The following is a 25,482-nucleotide window of genomic DNA, read 5'->3' as shown; positions in this document are numbered from 1 at the left end:
CAGGGTCCCGCTCGGGCCTGGGCTCTCCGCGGGCTGCAGCTTCCTGCTGGCGCTGGCCGCCCGAGGGGGACGGCGTTGGTGGCTGCGTCCTCTTCTCGGCAGCCATTTCCCAGCAGCGCAGGCTCCGTGAGGCTGGCCGGGAGAGCCCCCGGGGGGGGCACTCACCCGGGCCGAGCCCTGCTCCAGCCCGCCACCCGGCCCATGAATTAAGGAAGGTGGCAAAGAGTCCTGGGCCCAGCCCTGACCGCTGGATGCCACCGCTGGTTCCTGGCCTCCAACTACGCCCGGTGCCACTGAGCAGCACCCTCGGCCCGGCCGTCCAGCCTGTTGCAGTCCCGCTCGGTGCTGGCTCATGCAGCCCATTGCCGTTCCAGTGACTAGAACTGGAACTTAAAGAAGTGCAAGATGGGCACATGCAAGACCACAGCTCTCAAAACCCCATACCAAAAACTTGTAGTACTGGTATTTCCACCAACTGCCTCAAATCCTACAGAGAAGGAAGGAAACACCCCGTAAATTACACATGCAAGGGCAACAAGTGGTTTTAACTCTGGCTTTGGCTTTTCTGACTACTGGTTCCCAACGTGTGCTGGTTTTGCAAGGCGATCCCAAAAGCAGAACACGGGTTAAAACTCTTTCTCGAGGGACCTTTGGGCAGGGGGGCCAGCCAGCAGAGCTGCCCGAGTCTCTGGAAAGTCTCTCTGAGCTCCTCCTGGGCAGAGGCAGCACTGGGAGGAAGCCCCAGGAGCTGTGGGAGGGAACAGCCAAGGGCCTCCCAAAGGCTCTCCTGGAGGGCTGCAAAGGCAGAAGGGCCAAAGGTGGAGAAATGGGATGGATCTAGGTGGGGTGCTTGGAGAGGGAGTGGTGCTGCAACTGTGAAGAAAGCTGCAGCTTGTGGGAGGGAAAAGAGATCCCAGAAAGAAATCCACTGTTCATCTGGTGCCCTGGCCACCTCCCGGAGTTGCCTTGGTCAGGCAAGGCAGACCCTGTGGTCCCACAGAGCCCACCTGCTCGCTGCCGGCCGCCCACTGACTGAGGAAGGAACGGGCGTAGGACAGTGCCGGTGGGGAATAAGCCCTTTCTCCAGGTTGCAAATCCGAGCACCTCCTCTGGGGTTCAGTCATTTTCTTGGAGCCGTTTCTACAACGGACAGAAGACATAACCAAGATGAGAATGGGAAACTTGACTGGTGTCAAAACAAGACCTTGTCTTTATGCCCCTGACAGCCTCCATTTCAGAGAAACATAGAATCATAAAATGCTTGGAAAGGAAATTAAAGACTGTCTAGTTCCAACCCCCTCCCATGGGCAGGGGCATCTTCCATCAGACCAGGTTGCTCAAGGCCCCGTCCAACCTGGCTTTGAACACTTCCAGGGAGGGGGCAGCCACAACTTCACTGGGCAACCTCTTCCAGTGAAGGGGTAAAGGGAGTCTCATAGGTTGAGATAAAAACAGTTTAGTAACTGTAATAAAATGAAACAACAATAGTAGAAAGTACAAATGGGCAATGCACAATGTGATTGCTCACCACCCACTGACTGCTACCCAGCCCATTCCTGGCCAGCAGTCCCAAAATCCCAAGATCCCCCAATGGCAATCCTGGAAGCGAGGGAGAGCCCCCCTCTTCCTGGCCCCCCTCCTTTCTACACTGAGCATGACGTTACATCACAGGGAGTATTTAGTTGGCCACTTTGGATCCGGCGCTCTGGCCGTGCTCCCTCCCAGCTTCCTGTGCACCTGCGCACGGGCAGGACACGGGCAGTTGGAGAGTCCTTGATGTCTCAGCAACAACTGAAACATCAGTGTGTTACCAACATTTTTCTAATACCAAATCCCACACTGAATCCAAAGCACAGCGCTATTCTAACTACTAAGAAGAAACATTAACTCTATTCCAGCCAAACCCAGGACCTCGACATTGGACAGCTTCAGATAGCAGACAAGTAGCAGTTTACAGCAGGGCAGCAGCCTAAAGCCCGGCAAGGAAAGACAAGGACTGGCGTGGGTTAGGTCTGATTTTTCAGCACTGAAGGATGCAGGTAGTAATTGTCTCCTATGACAGAAAGAGAAACACAGAAAGAGAAACAGAAACATTTTGTGACTTGTTTTTACCTGGCATAAAACAGTAAGTAGGCTTGCTGCCTGAGAACTGTGTCGACGTTGCAACAGTTCACAGATGTATCGTCCATCTTGTGTCACCCTCCATTGCTGGCCTGTGAAAAAAGGCATCGATACCTGGAGATGAACTGCGTGGTTTCTCCAGAAGAACACAGGCAGAAAACTACAGAACCAAGAGTACACACACCAAATCAAATCCACTCCAGCTCCTAAGGAGACCTTCTTCCACAAAACCTTGGCTGCCAGTAACCTTGCCATGCAAATTTGTTTTCCCCAGCACACATTTTTCCCTTCTTTGGAAGGAAGTTGCTCTTAACCTTTGTGTAGCAGTAGTAGTGTCCTTCCTGACAACTGTCACCACTATGTACCAGGACAGCATATAAGGAGTACAGGAGCAGTTCCCAGTTGTCTGCGACATGTACGGGTGGAGATCCAGATACTCGGGATACTCCGCGACCTACGGAGAGACCAAGAGGGCTCCGAAATGATCCTGAAACACTAAATGAAATAGTCCTCAAAGAGCAGGGCCCAGAGGTGTATAAAAACATCTCTGGGGCTCATGAACACTTGGTTTCCCTCAAGTGATGTCTTTGGGTGGCAGGAAAGTGTTGTCAGCCAAAGCATCTCTGTCGGAGCAGAGTACACGCTTGTCCTCCCACGGGAACTCTCCTCTCCCCAGAATGAAACATGAAAAATGCAACATGAGGGCACTGCTTTGGGAAATCTGCTTCAGGAAGAGAAACTTGCACTCCAGTTGCGTACGCACGTTGCCGATCTTCCCATTGGTGAAATCTTCAAACCTTTTCAGACACACCGTGAGAACCCTGGGTGCGCGATGGACGGTAAACCTCTTGGTGGCAGCAACCATCTTGTCACACCTTGAAGCCAAGCACAGAGCCCAGTGCTGAAATGCACCCTGCCTTGCCCCAGGTGGCCAGGCAAGCTCTCCTGTCTCACACAGCCTTACGCTATTTTACGGCTATTCAGTACCATAAGGCCATATGAAAAAGTGCTGTGTCTCATTATTGTGCATCAAACCTATGTGAAAAGGTGACTTATGATGGACAACATGCTGCACCCGCGCGCAGGATCTAGTACTAATATGTCGTTAGGAATCATCTTACTGGCTACATTTAAAGCTGTTTTCGCCATCCAGCTGCTTCGGTTTCACAAATTCCTCCAGAGCTGTGGTGACAGATGAGGCTGCCTGGAGGAGTGAGAAAGGAGAGCAGTGAGCTGTGGGAAATAGCCTCGCCCAAGCACTCACTAGGAGTTTACACAAAAACCCAGCTAGATGACGCTGAGGAGAGCCACTGCGAACCCCCAGGCAGTGTCCAGGAGGAGGCAGAAAGAGGGTATTATGGTCGACATTTCCCTCATTTCCCCAGGATTTCTGGGGCTGTCAAGAGCTACGTGCCTGTGCCACCGCTCAGTTCAGCTCCGATGGTGTGGAGGGTCATCGGTAATGAAAACAACACAACCCATCAGCCTAGGAGCCAGATGGGGGTTGAGGGAGGGCAAAAGAAAGAGGGATGAGAGTCTATCAAGGGTGCAGCGAGGATAATGGGTGCTTGTCCAGCTTAAAGCCAGCACCTACAGGGAGAGCAGTGCCATGGCCTGCCCAGGAGGACACCGTCCATTCCACACCCCACCCACCACCAAGCGCTCTTGTGTTCACAGTATGCATTTTTAAGTCAACCATATTCATTCTGGAAAGCTACAGGGGCCTTGGGACGTCTTGAAACACAGTTGCCAAACCTCTTACTTTTATATCCAGTGGAATATCCAGGAAGGCCTCGTAGGAATCGGAGACCGTGTTGCAGCTCAAGCACCTGACTGGAAGGCAAATCAAAATGGTCGGTGGTAGGGGAAGTCAGCGTAAGAACTCATGGGCATATTCCTGCATGCCAGGATCAGAATGTTCTCCTATTCCTCAGAAAGAAGAAGTTATTAGTTCTCTCCTACAGGAATGGAGAAAATACTGTAAGAGCACCTGAAATGACTTACGTGTGAGAACACTGATGCAGCCCAAGGCTTGGCGGCACTGCCTGAGGAATACCTGACCTTGCTAATGTGTGCCTCCATTGTGCACATCATGCAGAAGCCTTGCTGGTGACCTGCAGAGGGAGGGAGGGAGGGAGGGAGGGAGGGGGAGGGAGGGAGGGAGGGAGGGAGGGAGGGAGGGAGGAAGCTTCTCAAGTTAGCAAAATACCCATAGCCATGGGAAACCTGATGGGGATCTTGAAGTTAAAAGAACAGTCTCCACTCCTCTTCTCCCAAGGTGCCAGTGTCCCAACAAGGCCAGGACATTTTAGTGCATAGAAAACATTCTTCAGAGGGACACTAAACTGACATAAGTTTCTGTGCAATAAGCAAAGAGTTTGACTTGCAGGAATAGGGACCAAGACCGGGGCTAGGAAGAGGTGCCTTTCTGAAGATGAACACGCCTAGATAAGACAAGCGGCTTCTCGGCTTCAGTGTTCCAAGAACACCCACTATAGGATTGACAAAGAAGGGCTGCTTTTCTCCTAAATCAACTTCCAGATTCTGGGAAACCCTGGGAAGTGCCCAACCGATTTCCAAGGAGATATTTCATAAAAGCACTCACCCGACTGGCTGTGCTCCCAAGAGAGCAGGTAGCTGGCCAGAGGGGGTGTGTACGTCAGGCACTGCAGCGGAGTTGAGGAAGCACGTGTTCCCCAGGTTGTAGAGCCCTGCTCCACCTCTCTGTTGTTGCTGCCAGTCCATGTAACATGCTGGAAGTCCAGCAAACCCACACTCGGATTTCTGTGCGTCGGGCTACCTTCCTTTCCCTCTTGAGTCTTGAACTGGAATGGCATCTCAAGTTTTCTCTTTTGCTGATTGTAACTCGGTGAAAACAAGCAAGTATCCAGCCCAGAAGGTAACCCTACTGATGTCGGCTCTTTCTATGAGCAACGACAACTTTCAAAGTCTTGTGCTAGGGGCAGGGGAGTGATAAAATGTGTTTTCCTGTGTGTAACCAGAAACACTGGGGTAGGTCTGGCTGCTACCAGGGAAGGCCCCAGAATTCACTCTAGGCTGTCAGCACAGCAACACTCAGGGCTGGAGCACCGGCCACGTCCGTTGCCTTTGGGCATTCCCAAAATCCAAACGGGCTGGTGAGGCCATTACTCACAGGAACAGAGGGGAAAGCTTGGGATGACAAAGGCTTCTCTCCAGACAGAGAAGATCAGCGCCAGTCCCTGATTGCAAAAACATTATTGTAGCTCAACAAAATGAATTTAGAAAACCCCAAATGAAACCCACAGAACAGCATCCACCATCAAGAGCGTGTCAGTGGTACTTGCAGCTGCTGCAGAGCTGCAGGCTGCTGGCCCTACTGTCCCTGTCACAGGACTCCAACTGGCAGCAATTCCAAAGGCCGTTTGGATACTTTTATCCTGTATCTGCCTACTCTTATGATCTGTCCTGAAAGTTAAATCATAATTACCATGGAAAGAGGATGGAAGTTGAGGAGAAGTCCTGCGTCCTCTTCTCAGCAGCCATTTCCAGCAGCGCAGGCTCCGTGAGGCTGGCCGGGAGAGCCGCCGGAGGGGGCACTCACCCGGGCTGAGCCCTGCTCGAGCAGGGCCACCTGCAGCTGGGTGTCCCTGGCCATGGGCAGAGAGGGCTGTGGCACATCTACCTGGCTGGAGCCTCCACAGGCGCCTCGGGCAGCCGGTGCTGGTGCTCGTCACCCACACAGCACCCTTTGTGCTTTTCCTTGCTGAACTGCCAGCCCATCTCTCCAGCCTGCCCAGGCCCCTCGGGATGGCAGCACGGCCCCCTGGCCTTGGCACCACTCCTCCCAGTCTGGTGGCATCTGCCAAGTTGTGGAGGGTGCACTCTGCCCTGTCATCCAGACCATCAGTTGAGGAAGAGGGCACACAGGATCAGATCCAGTACTGAACCCTGAATGGCACTGCTAGTCACTGGCCTCTGACTACACTTGGTGCCACTGAGCAGCACCCTCGGCCCGGCCGTTCAGCCTGTTGCAGTCCCGCTCGGTGCTGGCTCATGTGGACCATTTCCCTTCGAGTGACTTGAACTGGAACTTAATGAGAGCGCAAGATGGGCACGTGCAAGCCCACAGCTTTCAAAATCCCATAACATAAACTTCTCAGACTGGATATTTCCACTGATTGACCCCAAACCTGCAGAGAATGAAACACCCCGTAAATTACACATGCAAGGCCAACACCTGTTTTTAATTCTGGCTTTGGCTTTTCTGACTGTTGTTTCCAGAGGAGTGCTGGTTTTGCAAGGTGATCCCAAAAGCTGAGCATGGGTTAAAGCTCTTCCTCAAGGGGCCTTTGGGCAGGGGGGCCAGCCAGCAGAGCTGCCCAGGTCTCTGGAAGGTCTCTCTGAGCTCCTCCTGGGCAGAGGCAGCACTGAGAGGAAGGACAAGGGGGGCTGCCGGTGGCCTTAGCGCAGCCTGGTCCCTGCTGGGCACAGTTTTGGTGTTTCCTGAATTAGTTTTCCTCCTCTCCAGCGTGGCAGAAGTCGGATGCTATGCTCCTCCCTCATCCAGGGTCACAATCTGCCACTGTCACCACTGCAGCGCTCTGAGTGTTTGTGCGATGTGCATTTCTGGGGCACTGAAACCCTTCTCCTCCTCCTCCTCCCTGCCGAAGGGTCATAGTCTGGTGTCCATGAACCAGCTGCGGCGATCACGGCCCCGCTGTGGGGATCTGCTCCGCGCTCTCTGCCTCCATCGAGTTTTCTCCCAAGCAGCCCTGGGAGCCCACTTGGAGCTGCTGTTGGAGGGCCCTGGAGCTGCATTGTCCCTTGGGGCTCGGTCACAGCGTGGAGAACGTGTTGTCCTTTCTGAGCAGTGGTAATCCGTGATCTCCTTGAACTGGCTGAGGAGATCATCTCTGCGCTGCAGGGCTCTGCTCTGTTCGCTCTGCCTTGGCAGCGTTTTCTCCCGAGCAGCCCTGGCTGTGGGAGCCAACTGGGAGCTTCCATTAGGAGGCTCTGGAGCTGTGTCATCCCTGGAAGCGTGTTCACGACTTGGAGGACTAGTTCTCCTCCTCCTTCTCCCTGCTGAGTGCTCGTAGTCCGTGGTGTCCACGAGCCAGCTGCGATGATCTTTTCCCCACTGTGGGGACCTGCTCCGGGCCCTCTCCCTGGCGCTGTTTGTCTGGCAGCGGGAAGAAGTGCTGAATCCGTGCTCCCCTTTGTTGCTGTCTTCTCGCATGGCGTGCAGCACACTATCAGATAGTTGACGGGAGTCCAGGCACGCAGCTTTCCTTCTGGATACCAGCCTTACACAGCCACAGAAGAAGCGATGCAAGCAGGAGCCCACGTAGGAGGCCATGCGGAGCCTGCCTGGCCAGATACGGCACAGCCACCATGCAGATGCCTCCTGGGCACCTGCCGAGGTTACCTGGCTGCTGGCTGGTGCAGAGGAGCCACTGTCCTCTAGAGAGCCCTCCATGCCCACCGCCACATCCTGCAAAGAGAACTGTGGTAAGGTCCTGCCCTTTCCTCCTGAAAGGACCAGAACCATGGGGAACCCCCAGGAGCTGTGGGAGGGAACAGCCAAGGGCCTCCCAAAGGCTCTCCTGGAGGGCTGCAAAGGCAGAAGAGCCAAAGGTGGAGAAATGGGATGGATCTAGGTGGGGTGCTTGGAGAGGGAGCGGTGCTGCAACTGTGAAGAAAGCTGCAGGTTAGGAGGGAAAAGAGATCTCAGAAAGAAATCCACTGTCTGTCTGGTGCCCTGACCCACCTCCCCTGAGTTGCCTTGGTCCGACAAGGCAGACCCTGTGGTCCCACAGAGCCCACCTGCTCGCTGCCGGCGCCCACTGACTGAGGAAGGAACGGGCGTAGGACAGTGCCGGTGAGGAAGAAGTCCTTTCTCAGGTTGCAAATCCGAGCACCTCCTCTGGGGTTCAGTCATTTTCTTGGAGTTTCCTACAACAGAGAGAAGACATAACCAAGACAAATGGGAAACTCAGTTGGGGTCTCCCCACCAGGTCTGCCCCTGTCGGAGCAAGATCTCGTCTTTATACATCCTACAGCCTCCATTTCATAGAGTCATAGAATCATAAAATGGTTGGAAGGGACCGTAAAGATCATCGAGTCCCACCCTCCCTGCCATAGGCAGGGACACTTTCCACTAGACCGGGTTGCTCCAAGCCCTGTCCAACCTGGCCTTGAACACTTCCAGGAAGGGGGAAGCCACAGCTCCTCTGGGCACCCTGTTCCAGTGCCTCACCACCTGCGCAGTAAAGAATTTCTTCCTAATACCTAATCTAAATCTACCCTCTTTCAGTTTAAAACTGTTACCCCTTGTCCTATCCCCACACTCCCTGATAAACAGTCCCTCCCCATCTTTCCTGTACTTTTAAGGTCTCTTCTCTACATTAGCCAGCTTCAGATAGAAGACAAGTAGCAGTTTACACCACGGCAGCGACCTAAAGCCCAGCAAGGGGCCTTATGGGCTGCCGTGGGGTAGTTTAGATTTGACAGCACAGAATGATGCAGGTGGTAATTGCTTCCTGTGACAGAAAGAGAAACACTCAGGGGGATGAAAAGGAAAAAAATAAAAGTTAGCAAAAGGAAATGTATTCTGAACACATTTTAATACTTGTTATTACCTGACATAAAACAGTAAATAAGCTTGTTGCCTGAGAACTGTGTCAATGTCACAATAATGCACAGACATATCGTCCATCTTGTACCACAGTCCGTTGCTGGCCTGTAAAAAAAGGCATCGATACCTGGAGACGAACTGTGTGGTTTCTCCAGAAAAACACAGGCAGAAAACTACAGAAGAAGCAAGAGTACAAACACCACACCAAATCTAATCCAGCCCCTAAGGAGACCTTCTTCCCCAAAATCTAATCTGCTGATACCTGCCATGCAAATTTGTCTTCCCCAGCACACATTTCTCCCTTGTTTGGAAGCAAGCTGCTCTTTACCTTTGTGTAGCAGTAGTAGTGTCCTTCATTACAGCTGTCACCGCTGTGTACCAGGACAGCATATAAGCAGTAGAGGAGCGGTTCCCCAGCTGCCTGAGATGTGTACGGGCGAAGATCCAGGCACTCGGGATACTCCACAACCTACGGAGAGACCAAGAGGGCTCCAAAATGATCCAGAAATACTCATGAAATAGCCCTCAATGACCAGGGGCCAGAGGTGTATTAATACATCTTTGGGCTCCTGGATACTTGGTCTTCCCTAAAACAACATGTCTGGGTGGCAGGAAACTTGTCGGCCAAAGTAGCTCAGTCGGAGCAGAGCACACGCTTGTCTTCCCATGGGGACTCTCCTCTCTCCAGAAGGAAACACGAAAAACTCAACATGAACAGCTCTGGGAAATCTCCTGCTCCAGGAAGAGAAAGTTGCACTCCAGTTGCGTACACACCTTGCTGATCTTCCTGTTGGTGAAATCTTCAGCCCTTTCCAGACACACCGTGAGAACCCTGGGTGCGTGGTGGACTGTAAGGCTCTTGGAGGCGGCAACCATCTTGTCACACCTTGAAACCAAGCACAGAGCCAGGTGCTGAAATGCACCCTGTCTTGCCCCAAGGAGGCCAGGCAAGCTCTCCTGTCTCACACATCCTTATGCTATTTTAAGGCTATTCAGTACCATAAGGCCAAATAAAAAAAAGCTACAACTCTATTGTGCATTAAACCTACGTGACAAGATGGCTTATGACAGAGACATGCAGCACCTTCCCGCAGGATCTAGTACTAATATGTCGTTAGGAATCATCTTACTTGCTACATTTAAAGCAGTTTTCACCATCCAGCTGCTTCGGTTTCACAAAGTTCTCCAGAGCTGCGGTGACAGATGAGGCTGCCTGGAGGAGTGAGAAAAGAGAGCACTGAGCTGTGGGAAGTACCCTTGCCCAAACACTCACTAGGAGTTTACGCAAAAATGCAGCTGGTTGACACTGAGGAGAGCCACTGTGAACCGCCAAGAAGTGTCCAGAAGGAGGCAGAAAGAGGCTATTACGCTCAAAATTGCCCTCATTTCCCCAGGATCCTTGGGGCTATCAAGAGTTCCATCCCTGTGCCACCGTTCAGTTCATGTACTGATGATGTGCAGAGAGGATAATGGGTGCTTGTCCAGCTTAAGGCCAGCACCTACACGGAGACCTCTGCCATGGCCTCCCCAGAAGGACACCATCCTTTCCACATCCCACCCACCACCAAGCTCTCTTGTGTTTGCAGTACACATTTTTAAGTCAACTGTGTTGATTCTGGGAAGCTACAGGGACTTTGAGATGTCTTGAAGCGCAGTTAGAAACCCTTACTTGTATATCCAAAGAAAGATCCAGGAAGGCCTGGTAGAAATTGGTAGTCATGTTGCAGCTCAAGCACGTGACTGGAAGGCAAATCAAAATGCTCAGCGATAGGGGAAATCAACTGATTGTGCCAGTTTACATCCTTCATACCTACTACACCAGTTACACAATCAGCTGTTTATCACAGGCAGGCAGAAGGGCACAGACGAGGAGAAGAAGGGTTGTGGAAAAGTACCTCTGGATCTCAGAAAGCCCACAAATATTTGTTGGACAACTGTAGTTAGTTGAGAAGAGGCATCCAAGCTGGAAATAAATGGTAAGGCAGAGAGTTATCTCCTCCAAGAGTTTTGCTTTGTCTGAAAGCCTTGGGCGTAGGGTTTTCTTGATGAGAGTACATCAAGATGTCCAAAGGGCTCAGGAACATGGAAAAAGTAATTTGTTTGTGCTTACTCGCTGCTCCCACTCAGACAAGCTGTCTGCATGGCACTGACAGTACAGCGTAAGAAGTCACGGGCATCTTCCGGCATGCCAGGCTCGAAATGTTCTCCTATTCCTAAGAAAGAAGGAGTCACTAGTGCTGTCCTACAAAAATGGCAGGAAACATGTAAAAGCACCTGAGATGACTTACGTGAGAGAACACTGACGACATCCCAAGGCTGGATGGCACTGTCTGAGGAATGCAGCACCTTGTTAACGTGCGCTTCCATTCTGCACATCATGCAGAAGCCTTGCTGGTGACCTGCAGAGGGAGAGAGGGAAGGAAGCTTCTCTGGTTAGCAAAATACCCATAGCCATGGGAAACTTAGTGGAAATCTTGAAGTTAGAAGAACAGTTTCCACTCCTCTTGTCTCAAGGTGCTGACGTCTCAACAAGCCTGGAACATGTTAGTGCACAGGAAAATTTCTTCAGAGGGACACTAAACTGACACAAGTTTTCTATAGAGTAAGCAAAGAGAATTGTTTAACTTGCAGGAATAGAGACCCAGGGCTAGAAAGAGTTGTCTTTCTGAAGATGAACATTTCTGGTTACGACAAGAGGCTTCTAGGCTTGAGTGTTACAAGACCACCAACTCAGGGGGTTGACAAAGAAAGGCTGCTTTTCTCCTAAATTGAATTCCAGTTTCTGGGAATCCTTGGGAAGTGCCCAACAGATTTACAAGGAGATGTTCATAAAAGCACTCACACAACTGGCTGTGCTCCCGAGAGAGCAGGTAGTTGGCCAGAGGGGGTGTGTACGTCAGGCACTGCAGGACGGAGTTGAGGAAGCACGTGTTCCCCAGGTTGTAGAGCCCTGCTCCAGCGCTCTGTCGTTGCTGCCAGTCCATGCAAATCTTCTCCGGGGGAAAGAGAATCTTTTGTGGCGGAGCCATTCCCTCAACAGTGACTGCAGGGAAATGAGATTTGAAAAGACATGAGACAATATTGCTGCACAAAAGCATATTAAAGGTTGAGTTCTCCTCAGTAGCACCCGGTACAACCAGGTCTACATCCAACCCAGAAACACTGGGGGAAGCCTAACACTGCCAGTGAAATTTGCTGGCCAAGAAACAGTTTTGGAAAATAGTCTGTTCCCCTGCTTTCTTTGTCAAAATTCCAGCAAACCCACACGCTGATTTCGGTGCCTCGGGCTACCTTCCCTTCCCTCTCGAGTCTTGAACTGGATTAGCAGGTCAAGTTTTCCCTTTTCCTGATTTTAACTTGACAAAAACAAGTAAGTATCCAGCCCAGAAGGTAACCCTACTGATGTCAGCTCTTTCTACGAGCAATGACAGCTTTCAAAGTCTTGTACATGGAGGCAGAGGAGTGATAAAATGTGTTTTCCTGTGCGTAATGAAAAACAGCTAGGTAAGTCTGGCTGCTACCACGCAAGGCCCCAGAATTAACTCTAGGTTGTCAGCACAGCAACACTCAGGGCTGGAGCACCGGCCACGTCCGCTGCCTTTGGGTATTCCCCAAATCCAAACGGGCTGGTGAAGCTGTCACTCACAGAAGTCGTTCCCCATTGCGGCCTTCGCTCCTCTCAGCAACACAGGGGAGAGCTTGGGGTGACAAAGGATGTCAGGCTGCTCTCCAGACAGAGAAGATCCGCGCCAGTCCCTGATTGCAAAGAGATAACTGTAGCTCAACAGAAGGAATTTTAAAAACCCCAAATGAAACCCACAGAACAGCCTCCGCCATCAAGAGCGTGTCAGTGGTACTTGCAGCTGCTGCAGAGCTGCAGGCTGCTGGCCCTACTGTCCCTGTCACAGGACTCCAACTGGCAGCAATTCCAAAGGCCGTTTGGATACTTTTAGCCCGTATCTACGTACTCATATGATCTGCCCTGAAAGTCAAATCATAATTACCTTTGAAAGAGGATGGCAGTTGAGGAGAAGAGGGCAGTACACAGTAACTGCTTGGTGCAAAGGAGGCACGCAAGTACCAAAGGAAGGAGCCGAGTTACCCCGAAGGCCGGCTCAGCCCCACCGCCTTTCACTGGCCTGTTTGTCAGGATGTCGGGCCCTGGCCCGGTGAGATCACAATCGCCGGGCGGGTGCCGCATCACCGCCCCTTTGTGACACGGGGCCACCCAGGGACGCACGGGGACACACTGCGGCCACACAGCCGCCGCAGCCGAAGGGCTGCTCGCCCGCTGGCAGAGCCCCCGCCTCTTCCCCGAGCTGCAGCAGCCAGGTGAAAGAAACCTGCCCAGGGCTGTAAACGTGCCTCCGCAGCGCTGGCTGGCACGTTCGGGGTGCTGAGGGTTTCTTTTCCACTCTTCCCAGGTACAGGACTGTGTCCGTGAGACTCATGTAGCAAAGCACCTGGTCTCTTACGGGTTTGTTTCCAATTAATTTTTTCTGCCCGCCAAGACACAGTCCAGTGGCCTTGAGCCTAACGGCTATTTGGGCCCTGCATTGCTGCCATCCCGGCACTTCAGGAACCATCTGATGGAGGCGATTAACAATTGCGCTTGTGGCCTGCACCCCCTGCTCCCGAGCCCTGGAAACACGGTTAGCATAACGAACGCCATTTCATGAGGCAAACGGCCACGCTCTGTGACCGGGCTGGTCCTGTCTCAGTCCCCTCTCCCCTCCTCCTCAGGCCCTGGAGCTCCTGTGCACCAGGCAGACTTCTTCTCCCCGTCCCCGTCGGCCTCAAGGTTCCCGGGCGCCAGGCCGACGTCTTCCCTCCCCACGGGCCTGGAAGGTGCCGGGCACCGGCCCAGCAGGTTGTGACGACCCCGTCACAGAACAGGGAAGCGCAGCAGCACACAGACCCCGTCTGTAAGATCAACCAGTCTGCTTCCTCTGAGGATTGAGAGAGCCACTCGTATGCTCTCATGTGTTTTGAGTCCAGGTTAGGATCGTTACGTAGCTACGGCGAGCCAAGTGTTAAGATGCGACCCAATCTGCAGAGGGTCCGGGTGATTGGGAGCCATAAGCTAAGCTGTGCTATAAAATTCAGCGCTACGGTACTTATAAAATTGTGCTACGCTGATGCTGCTTGTAGAAATCTTGTGCTACTCTGATCATGACATTCTAGGCTACGCTGATCATAAAATAATGTTAAAAAAATAAAGCTTTAATTGTAACTATGACTTAGTGCCGCCATCATTCTGCCCAGGGTCCCCAGAAGAACCTGTCTGCCCCAGAGTGTCGGGTGACAGCCCTGACCAGGAGGGAACAGAGGGAGATGCAGAGCGACTGCCCAGAAATGGCATTTGCTCCGGGGGAGTGCAGGGGGACAGAGACCCAGACGAGTTAGAGCATCCTGTTTAAGTTCAAAGCAGTACGAAGCTAACGAAATGCAGAATGAGTGGGGGGGGGCTGTGTGTGTGCCTGGGGGTGCTCTGGGTTTGGGTTTGTTCTTTAACAAAGGGGCTGTTCGGAGCTTGGACCCGGCTGGCAGCCCAACACCACGCAGCCTCTCAACCACCCTCCCCCTTCCCGGGGCATGGGGGAGAGAATCGGAGGGGAAAAGGTAAGGAGACACTTAGGTTGAGATAAGAACAATTTCATAATTGAAATAAAATAGTAATAATAACGGTAATAATAGAAAATAGAGGCGAGTGATGCCCAGTGCGATTGCTCCCCACCCGCTGACCGATGCCCAGCCCGGCCCCAGCCAGCGATCCCAGAGATGAGGAAATCTCCAAACCGCAATCCCAGAAGCGAGAGCGAGGGCTACCCGGTCACCCCCCGCGACCCACTGCGCATGACGCTGTCGGATATGGAATATGCCCTTGGCCAGTTTGGGTCCAGTGCTCTGGCCGTGCTCCCCCCAGCTTTGTGTGCACCCGCCCACGGGCAGGACACGGGGAGATAGAGAGTCCTGGATTCCTTAGCAACAACTAAAACCATCAGTATATTATCAACATTCTTCTCACACCAAATCCCACACTGAATCCCAAATCCAGCACTATTCTAGCTACGAAGAAGAAAAAAATAAGCTCTAACCCAGCTGAAACCAGGACAGTGTGGCAGCAGGCAATAAACAATGTAGTATTTTGAAATGCAGGAGAAAAAAAGTCTCTGAAAAGCAGGGAGAAATCAAGGATAGGGTAAAATAATTATTCACAGTTCTTTATTAAAGCAAATCTTTAAATATTTAAAAAGTGATGTTGTTACAGTAGGACAGAGCAAGTGGTGAAGACATTGGGGCTTAAATGGTCACCTGGTCTATTGTGCAAGATGTAAGTGCCAAAGAAATTCTGTCTCGCTGATGTGTATTAATTGCTATGCAATTGTATACTTTTTATATTCTTCGTGCAGCTCAGGGCACGCAAATACTTACATCTTCAATGTGAGAAGAGAAATATAACTCTGTGGGTAATCTTTATGCTGCAGAATAACAGGGAAACCAAAAAAACCCCAAACCCACTGAAAAACCCTGCATGCTCTGCAGAAAGCATTTAACAACTTTGGCCTGAAAATATTGTCAGGTTTCAGTCTCATGCCAATAAAAGCATGAATTTAGAAACCCCTCAAGAATCATGATTTTAATAAAAGCACCCCAAATATTTTTTTGCAAAGCCAGTAGAATGCTCCCTTTTACACAGCACCAGTAAAGATGTTGGGATCTGAGGGGCACTAAGCCGCAGCTGTCAGCGGCCTTTCTCTATCCCCGCTTGCTTCCCCGATCTGAAAGATGCTCAACATCCTTCAGTGCCAGGGCTGAAACTGCCACGGGCCGTCACTGCCATGGTATTCCAACATGGTGTGTTTAAACGAATAGGACTCTTGGGGTAGCATTCGATCTATTGGGTTGTAGGTAAGGATCCCCTTCTTTACTATACGTTCCCCCTGTTATCTTAAAGGATATTTTTTTTGACACCTCTACTATCCCAGACAGAGGTTTCCATGGGGCTTCTGCAGGGTTCCATGGCTGCCTTGGAAGATCCTTGAAAAGCTCACTCCAAAGTCCTGCCACACATTTCAATTATGCTAAGCTACTGCTGTTGAAGTACGCAACCACGATTGGGTGACGCTCTTCTCATTAATGGAAAGTGAAAGTCACTGCATTTTGAGTATCTTAAATAGGGCTTCAATAGTCCCTTGAGTGTCCCTGTGTCTGGTGGAAGTGCCGTGTAGAATTGTACCTGCAGAGGAGTGCCAGACATCATGGAGCTGCTCACTGCAGAGCATTCCTGCCCAGCTGCTTCAGCGTTCAATCTTTTATTTCTTTTGGCACACCGGGGCCTTTTTGCTTGGACACCTGTTCTGTGTAGTGTTCTGGTTCCGTGGGCACGGCCAGCCCGAGTGGGAGCTGCTCTCCTCGCTGCGCCGCTGCTTTGGCAGCTGCCCCCGGGCAGGGGGGGACAAATGCTCCGGCTCCCTGGCTGAGGCTGGCAAGTTCCCGGGGTGAGGGGGGGACCCCGACGTGTCATGTGAACCCGGCCTCCTTCAGGAGTGGGAAACGGGGTGTAGTGTTTTCTGGGGATATTGTCGTGGGTTTTTTTGGTTTGTTTGGTTTTCCTTTCATTAGATCTCAGGGGTTCATGTGACCTTTAATAGCCAGTGGGTGGGCTTTAAAGTTAAAGTTAAGCATGTGCCAACTGCTACCCTGAGGTGTAGCTGGAATCCACTTGTGAGCTCCTGTTCCCACCACCCTGGAGAAAGCAAATCTGGTTTATTTGGTGATGAAGGCCACTCAGGGAGTTGCACTGATGTGCAGTTTTTGAACCTCAGGGCTAAAGTAGCACCGGTCCTACCGCACAGCGCGTCCTTCCCCAGGCTTCTAGAAAACAGAAAAGATACGTCAAACCGACCCCACAAACACAGCCAGCACTTTCTTTATCTGACCTGGAACGTCGGGACATGACCCTGCTGGGCCATCTCTGCCACCCTGTGTGGGAGCCAAGGTGCTGCCTTCACATTCCAGGATAAGGACTTACCTGTTTTTTTTTTTTTTTTTTTTTAAGCAACTTCAGTGACATCCTTAGACTGGCCGTGTTAAGCTGGTTCACTGCACAGTTGGTCCAGTGGAGGAAACCAGTAAGCTCTGCTATTGCCTTGAGCATCTTCTCGTTACTGTTTAGCCCATTTAAGTTATCTTCTCGTGACGTGGAAAGCAGAAGCAAACACTTAATTTTCAGCCTCGGTCTAGTATTCACACAAATCAATACTGAAAGTCTTTCTGAGATTTGGATCAGATGGATTTATAATCTGCTTCTCGGCCACTGTTAACTTCCTACAATTTTATTTCTTCTGTTTATCTCAAGTGTTGAAACTCTGACAGGGGCCGATGAGTTGCCCTCCCTCAGTTTGCTCCTCCCCTTTTGGGAGTGCAGTTATTGTTCTCCTCTTGGCTTTGCCTTTCTTGGCATTTGGATAGAGTTGACCTGTTCTTGCTACTAGCACTGCCCAGGAAACCCCACCAAGAAATCCCAGCACGCTGGAGTAAATGCCATGTCCTAGAATGGGTACGTGTCATTAGCCTGCAGTCCTTCAATACCCAAGGACCTTCCTTCAAATTTACAGCACCAACTTCACAATCTGTAGAATACTCAGTACACTTTAGCCTCCAAGTCAGTTACTTTTGCAATGCAATGAGGCCAAAATTGTTGGTCCTTAACAGTGATGAGCAGAAGAATCATGACCACACCACTTCCCAAAATACTGCTACTCTGGAATTTGCCTACCTGCTACAGCTACTGCTTCACTCCAACTTCCCTTACGAAAAATTCTACCATTCTTGTAGCACTTGCTCTAGACACATACGCAAACAGTATTTTCTTATTCCTTACGTATCAAGTTTATACTTAACTTGCCTTTTTATCACCTCTAGTCAGGTTCCTGATAAGCAATGCAGCACCTTGTCTTGTAGGCACTCCCCTCTTCTCCCCACTCTACCCCCATTAAAAACCACACCGAATCAACCCCACGGACAGACCGTGAATCTAAACTGAAGAACAGGTTCTAGTTTAAAAGCCATCATTTAAACAGCTATCCAAAGGTGAAGTACTGCTAATGGTCTTTTTTCAGCACGAGGTGCCTGTGAAAAGTTTAAAGATCATGAACAATCCCCTTACTCACATTTTGCCCACAGTTTAATTGCACGGAGAGTGAGCTGGAAGTTCTCTTCATTTGGCTCTGGATGCAGTATTTCATCAGTAGCTCTGCAGCCTCTAAGAAAAAAGTTGAAGTGCAGCAGTTCCTAGTAACGGGTACAAGTCAGTTTTATGCTATCCTGGATCAATAGCTCACAGTTCATTGTTCAAGCCTATGAAAACAAGTTTGGATTGCTTGCTTTGTATTTCCTTAAAAATTACAGATTACATGCAACATCAGTATCACTCCAGGTAACTGATGCCCTCAGCAGCTTTTTCACAGTTTATAGAATACAATTTTTAATAAGGCCTTTCTGGAGGATTCCAAAAGCTGTTTCTTTCGACAGCAGGGAACAATTAAACCAGTCAGTGTTAAACAGTGAGTAAGTTAGGCTTCAGGTATTTTAAATATATATATTTTTTTTAATGAATTACCACACATTCTTCTCTATCAAATGCTCTACCTATTCATCTGAAGCAGTTTCTATGGCGAACTAGAACAATGCACACACCCTGATCAAAGAAACATGAGATACAGGTCTATCTAAACACACAACTCCTTGAAGCATCTCAATTTAAGCCCACTTGCCACCTCCTCAGATCTCAAGTAGACAGGAATCAGTTTCTGCAACTTGTACAGAAACCGATGGGTTGTGCCATGTGCATTCTATACCAAGCTCTGTAACACTTTCTTTTTAAAGAAGTGTAAATATGCTTACCATTTAAGCTCCGCATACATCTCGTATCCAGGCTTCACAGACATGAGTCACCTCTGAGATCAAGATTATCAGAAAAAGTTTGCACAGATGGTCTGGCAAACACGAGATCCATCTTAAGAGGGGGAAAAGTGCCAAGTGTGAGTTAGAATGCTGCATCATTTTCAAACAGCACATCAGTGGGGGAAAAGCTAGTCAAGACTACAGAGTGGTTAACATTTGTATTTAGACCTATGTGACTACAGATACATGTCCCGAGAGATTTACTTGCCAGAAAACTCAAGAGAATTGCTAGAAGTTCCATATTTTATTTACAAAACCGTCACTGTATCCCGCCTTTTTAAGCTAGGGAAAGGAAGGGGGTTTTAAGTTGAAAAGATTACTCTCAATTTCCATCTTCCATTAAAAGAGAACATAAATCATAAAATTAAGATGCAAGTTCAGCCACCTCAACTACACTTCAGCAAAGGAGAGAGCATTTCCTTTCTGCGGTAAGCCCTTTTGATCCCAAAGCATCTGGTCTATAGTAGAGTCTGAGGCAAGAAAATTATTCTGTGAATGTCTGTACCAGAGAGAGGCCACAAGAAGGTCACTGAAGGTCTTGGCGATAGTGACACCGAGCAGTAACGTGCTGAGGTACTACAGCATGCAGGTCTGCACTCACGGTGTGAGATGCATTCAAGATACAAGGATTCCTGCAGCTGACAAACCTGGGCAGGAGTCAAATGGGGGCTTTCACTTTTCATCTTCCAGACCGTTTGTCTCACAACCACTTCATTTTTGATTTGCAACAAAACATTCAGTCTGCTCACATGATCCATACGGTGAGCTACACTATCCCCGTCCCCCTGCAGAAAGCTGGTTTGTCAGAGCTCAGGAGGGTTGGCAGGGACACTGCCTCTACTCCCACGCTGCACAATCCCTGTGACATAACTGCTGTTCCAGTGGGCTACCCTGGCCTGCAGCACAGGCTTAGCAAGAGGTGTCCCTGATGTTCCCGTGCCCGCCAGGCTTCCTAGGGGCTTCTTTTCCTATCAGCTCCCATTTTACTGCAGTGCCTTCTCCTGGGATAGGCTGTGGTCAGGCTGTTTAATCACAGTTTCCTAAATACACTGTCAGGTACCAAAAACCTTGTAAAATAGCAAGGTCACAAGTCCCTGAAAAGTTGTCCTATTCCAAAGCAAGAAAAAAAAAAAATCCTTACTTAAAGAAAAAAAGCAAAATTCTTACCTCGATGCCATCAAACTCAAACTTGACAACTGATACACACGTATCTTCAACTGCTTGTAAAGGAGAGGATTACTGTGTAAGAAAGTATTTCTTGCTACTTTGATCTTTCCCTAAACTGTGATAAAATACAGAATTTACACTGCTAAACTATTTGGTATAAAGACTGACTTGCTTCCAAACCAAAAAAATTGGTAGTAAGCTGCAAGCAGTAGAGCACTAATACTGTAAATACTTTAGGCTTTTTAAAGCCTAAAACTAATACTGGCTTTAAAAAGCTATTTAGCCAAGAGATTCTGAGGCTGATCATGGATTGTAATGAACAAACAGCGCACAATGAGCCACCAGGATCAGTGGCTGTAAGGTACTTACCTTGGCAGTGAGGAAGAAAAGAGATTTCTCTAGCTATCTTACTGCTGGTTAACATCCAGAGAAATCTAACCAACTCTGTCCACATTTGACAGCGCGCACTAGTCTTCTCTTTTTATTTTCTACCGTGCCTGAGATGCTGTCAGCTACCTTCTGGCACAGTCTTCAGTTTTGTAGAGCACTTGTCAGAACTGTGCCACAGCCCGCTGAGAGTCTGTTTTCAGGTGACAGTCACCTAAACAAAGGCTCCGTAGCTATGCACGTGAAGTCTTTCAAACGTCTGCGTGAGGAAGCCCAGGCTGAGAAGCACTTCCCAGGAGCTCAGTTTTACCTGCGAGGTACGCAATGCATGCACCCGAGGGGCATTTTACACAGCAGTTCTGTATGTTCCCAGCACAGCCCCTGGGAACTTTCTGGAAAGCTGACAGTGTGCATCCCGGCCGCAAAGGCTCAGGCTGAGGAGCCAGAGAGGAACATGGCCAGAGGAGAATGAACGAGAGCTCCTAAAGTCTGTCCAGAGGAACAGCACGGCCAAGGGACTGACAGGAGCCTTTCCACATCACCGTCACCTTCCTGAGTTTTCAGGCTGCCCCCTCCTCCCCCGGCGTGCATGTCCAGGCCCCTTACTGCACCTGAGATGAAAGCAGGGCTCCCAGGGACAGCCTTGCTTTTTGATACAGCCACTCATTCTCAAACCAAGGGCAGGGGAGAAGCGGACCACAAAGATTCTTACGTGGTGTACAGCCACTGGGGAAAGGAACCAAAAGCTTGACTTCAGCATTTTCATGCTGCATAAGATAGCATTTTAGAAGGGACTCAGAAACAATGTATTTTAAAGTTTTGTCTTGTAAGACATCCTCTACCAATATAAGTCTTTAACATGAACATTCTTACTGTAGAAGTTGCACGATTATCACGGAGAGCGCTTACTCACTGTTAGGTTTTTTATTTCCTCCTGATGTTTCCGTTTTTCAAAGAACAACTGAAAAAAATCCGATCTTTCTACATGTCTAGCAGCAACACAAACAGCATCTATGTCAGCACCTGCAAAGAGATTCCATTTCTTCTGTTATTGTTGGAAGTCACTTTCAAACATCAGAACTATGACTGGACAAAGAAGTTCTACCTTTAGTGTGTACTCGAAGCTTGTAAGAACCAAATGTAAATATTTTGCCACCAACATTTGCTGCTGCTACTGAAGGAGGAAGATTCTGTGTGTAGAAGAGAAAGTGTTTACTTTATAATATAAGATACACATTGACCTATGTGCAAGTTTAGGTAGCATACGGGCTCTTTAGAAAGACTACAACAGCCTCCATAAACAGTGTTTTCTCACTCCCAGACTGAGTTGTTAGTCTAATAGACTGCTACTGTTTTTCTGAAATGAGTGCTTGCAACTCAAAAAAAGAGATGAGTAATGTATCAGTCCTTTTTACAGAAATTAAGTCCTTAATTTACAGAAATTAAGACCTATTATTAGTCTTCCCCACAGCAGATGCACATAAATAAACACAATCTCTGCAAAGGTCAAGTCTAGTGCAATAGTTTCAAACCACACTGGGTGCTGCAGGCTGTTTGGGGCGAGATTAGTGCCCGTTTCCCATCTAGCTCACCCCACAATCCCTTGTTTCAGCTTTGTTAGCTGCTACAAGTCAACCCACAGAGCCACTTCACACATTTATTCAGTGCCCCAGGGACTTCAAGATTGTGAACTGTAGTACCTTTTCTACCTTATTTCAACGGCAGTTACTACAGCTCTCCTCAATACTTTAGAAGAAAGTTGAAAGTTCCACTTCAGCATAAATCCTAGTAGTATGGCCTTTAAAAGAAATAAAAAGGCATCAGCTGTTTTGACAAGAGCATATAAAAAACCCTTACCTTGCTCTCACCAAATTCTGAAATCCATTCTTTGACCAAGTTATTCAGTTTACCAAGAACCACCAGCTTGTAAAGGAAACTCATGTTAAGTTTGTCCTGAAAAACCCAAGAGGTTAACAAATTTTACAGTCTCGTTTTACTGGTGATTCAGTTCTTCCTCCTCTTCAAATACCCGAAACGGCTTCGTTGCTGCAACTGGCTTCTGAGTATGGATGCAATCTATATCCTTAGAAGGAGCCCAGCTAATGGGAAAAGTAATTCCACCGTGCCTTTCAGGCTGGTTCTGCAGCCTGGAAATAATGAGGGAGAAAATATAATATTGAGGACTTCACAAAGCAAAAAGAAAAATAAACAAACCAAAACCTCACTGGAAAACACCCTTCAGCTTACAGGTTTCCAAATCAACTTCTGCTCTTTTACTCAGAATTAATATAAATGAGGAAAAAAAAAAGTCCTGCTTATGATTTTTAGATAACTTGACCTAAATTAGTGTCCTGGGTTGAGTGAGTGGTGGAGTTTTTTGGTGGCAGGGGAGGGGGCTATCGGGGCGGCCCCCTGGGAGAAGCTTCTCGAAGCTCCCCCAGCTCCAAGCCAGCTCCACTTCTGTTTGGGAAATTGAGCCAATCGGCTGCCTCTGCGATAACGTATTTAAGAAGGGACGTGGTGACGGGCAGTCGGACTTGTGAGGAGGAGTTGATGCAGCTGTGAACACCAAGTCAGTGGAGGAACGGAGGAAGAAAGGAGGGGGGAGGTGTGCCAGAGCAGAGACCCCCCTGTATCCTGTGGTGAGACGGCAGGGCGGCCCCCCCTGCCACCCATGCAGATCTACGGTGGAGCAGACATTGATTTACAGCCTGTTGCTCGGCTGATCAAGGTTCTGTGCCTGAAGAAGGCCGGGGTCTCATGGGAAAAGGCAGCCCCACTGCTGTAATTCAGTGCTGGGAGGATTGCAGCATGCGGGGGAGTCCCACGCCAGAGCAGCTCGGGAAGGGCTGCAGCCGTGGGAGGGACTCCAGTCGGAGGAAGTTAGTGACCCATGACGGAGCAGTGTGGGGAACGCTGCGGCCCGTGGGAGGAATTCAAGTCAGAGAAAGTTTGTGGAGGACTGTCTCCTGTGAGAGGGGGACCACGATGGAGCAGGGGGTAACAAGTTTTGGACACTCCCCTCACCGAAGATGAAGGAAGTGGCAGCACTGACTGCACCCCCCATTCCCTGCCCCTGCGCCACTGGGGGAGGAGGTAGAGATATCGGGAGCAGAGCTGAGCCCGGGAAGAAGGGAGGGGTGGGGGGAAGGTGTTCTCAAGATGTGGCAACGCTTCTCACTGTCCTACTCTGTTATGTGTTGTTAGTGTCTGTAATAAATGTATGTTCTTTTTTTCCTTCCCCTAACGAGTCTGCCTTTTGCTCGTGATCATAAAAGGGGGATTTTCCCCCATCCCAGTCCTATCTTGAACCCCAAGCCTGGCTCTCTGTCCCTTCTCATTGCCGGAGGGGAAGGGAGAGAGAGGTGCTGCGTTGTGGTTGGCTGCCAATCAGGCCTAAACCACAACAATTAGAAATCCAACTACTTTTTTAAAAAACATTTGTGGATATAAGAAAATAATCAAGTTGCTACCATCTTAATACAACTTATTTGCATTGCCCTAAACATTTATAACCTATCACCAGGAAATTAAAGGGTTTGAAATCCACTAAGGGTGACACTACACACAGAAGATGCTTAGGACACATTTCTGTTTTGTATCAGTTTTGATTTAAGGATAGTCCCATCAGCTTCCTGCTAACATTAAACAAGACAATTTAACATTGGCTTCTTTTAGTTAGGTGTTTTTATGCATGTCTTAAATCTAAAGAAAAGACATCACTGCTGCTTGGTTTCTCCTTCCTTGCCTCCATGGACAGTAACTAAGCCAAGAAAACCCAAATCTGTTCCCCCATGCAAAGAAAGACTCTGCACGGCCCAAACACCCATTAGTTTTCATCAGTTTTCAAATTATTCCTTAATTAAAGGCACAAAGGGGAAGGTCTGGGACTACTGAATTGCTGAGGTCCATCTTTGAAGCCTGTTGCAGTCATCACAGCGACCAAAACCTGTTCAAACACTAGCCTGATTTCTGCAACTGGCGTTTGAAGAAGAGCACAACCCCAAGCAGCCTGGATGAAGCTGCGGGGCTGCTGGCTGGAATTGGCGGAGCAGGAGCCGCCCCGGGAGGGGGAAGCAGCCCCGACCCCCCCGAGCTGGGATTTTCAGCGCCAACCCCCAGCGCTGCGCAGGCCCCCGCTGCCTCTTGCCCCAAGAACGAGGCCCCAGCCGAGCAGCTCGGGGCTGCCCCCCCAGCCGTCCCTCGGGGCGGCCAAATCAGCTCCTCGAGGGGCTTCGGCCGGGACCCCGGGCTGGGGCCTGGGGCGGGCAGGGAAAGGGGCGGGACCCCCCGGCTCACAGCCCCCCCGGGCTCGGGGCTCCCCCAGCCCTTGCCGGCGGCTCCCAGCCCCCCTCCGTTCTCCAGCACCCCCGCCAGTCCCCCCAGCACCCCCCGCCCCACTCCCCAACCCCGGGGCCGCCCGCAGCGCCCCCCGCCCCACTCCTCGGCCCCCCGAGTGGCTCCGAGCCTTTCCCCAGCCCCACTCCCTGGCATCCCCGGGGCCCACCCGCCGCTCCCAGGCCCCCCGGGGGGCCGCAGTCCCCCCAGCCCCCTCCCCAGATGCTCACAGCCCCCCCAAGGCACGGAGCCCCCCTCAGCCCCACTCCTGGGCTCCACAGGACCCTCCTACCCGTCCCGCTGCTCTGCTGCCATTGCCAGTGGGCGGGCCCCGCCGTGCGCCGCGGCCCCGCCCCCTCCACAGCCAATCAGCGCGTGGCTCCACCGACCGACCGCGCGAGGCACGTCGGGAGTTGTAGTCCCGGCCCCAGTGTGCACGCATGCGCACGGCGCCTGCTGCGAGGGCAGCGGGCGTGCAAAGAGCCGCGTGCGACAGGGATGCCCGTGCAGGGTCCTCGTGCAACGTGGGGTGTGTGCAGGGCCCTCGTGCAATAGTGATCTGAGGAAACATTAACCCGATAGCCCCCCTCGGGGGCTGCTCACCAGGTGGCCTCCATCAAAGGCCGGCAACTGCCGTGTGAGTGACTGGAAGGAAGACAGGACGGGCCACCGCTGGGATCTCTTGTCCCTGAGATAAGAGAGGAACTGAAACCACTGAGCCAGAAAGACAAAGGAGCTGCAAATTAGCCCAGACCTGAAGGACAAGGTGTACGTGACCACAGGACTGAGTTGGTGCAGAAGTAAGGGTCAGGTAGTGAACACGGTGAAGAAGACTACGAGCCTTCATCTGCAGACCCCTGCCCACGACCACCAGGGAGCACTGC

At 50.4% G+C, this 25,482-nt stretch overlaps 1 protein-coding gene and 1 pseudogene across 1 annotated transcript; both read right to left on the bottom strand.

Annotated features, from left to right (window-relative positions):
• Positions 1 to 8,033: 8,033 nt before the first annotated feature.
• Positions 8,034 to 11,806, bottom strand: LOC122154099 (ubiquitin carboxyl-terminal hydrolase 42-like). Its single transcript, XM_042800340.1, has 10 exons — positions 11,580 to 11,806; positions 11,026 to 11,136; positions 10,848 to 10,950; positions 10,633 to 10,700; positions 10,407 to 10,477; positions 9,868 to 9,950; positions 9,512 to 9,623; positions 9,066 to 9,206; positions 8,742 to 8,842; positions 8,034 to 8,055 (listed from the first exon to the last, which is right to left on the bottom strand). Exons 1-10 carry the CDS (start codon positions 11,764 to 11,766, stop codon positions 8,034 to 8,036), a joined length of 999 nt encoding a protein of 332 aa, XP_042656274.1. The 5' UTR covers positions 11,767 to 11,806.
• A 4,780-nt stretch (positions 11,807 to 16,586) lies between these two features.
• Positions 16,587 to 22,407, bottom strand: LOC122154116 (annotated as a pseudogene).
• Between the last annotated feature and the right edge of the window lie 3,075 nt (positions 22,408 to 25,482).

The sequence above is a fragment of the Tyto alba genome, unplaced genomic scaffold, assembly GCF_018691265.1.
Source record: "Tyto alba isolate M040663 unplaced genomic scaffold, T.alba_DEE_v4.0 Super-Scaffold_31, whole genome shotgun sequence".
NCBI classification, from domain to species: Eukaryota; Metazoa; Chordata; class Aves; order Strigiformes; family Tytonidae; genus Tyto; species Tyto alba.
Note: the sequence above shows the minus strand (reverse complement) of the source record. Positions and strands in the feature narration are given on the sequence as shown.

Bases quoted from the DNA above. Each gene is read 5' to 3' on its own strand.
- LOC122154099 (XM_042800340.1), bottom strand. From the start codon at position 11,766: ATGGCTCCGCCACAAAAGATTCTCTTTCCCCCGGAGAAGATTTGCATG. The intron at 10,951-11,025 runs GTAAGTCATCTC...CTTCTTTCTTAG, and splicing joins TGTCGTCAGTGTTCTCTCAC to GAATAGGAGAACATTTCGAG. The intron at 10,478-10,632 runs GTACTTTTCCAC...TTTGCCTTCCAG, and splicing joins GGGCTTTCTGAGATCCAGAG to TCACGTGCTTGAGCTGCAAC.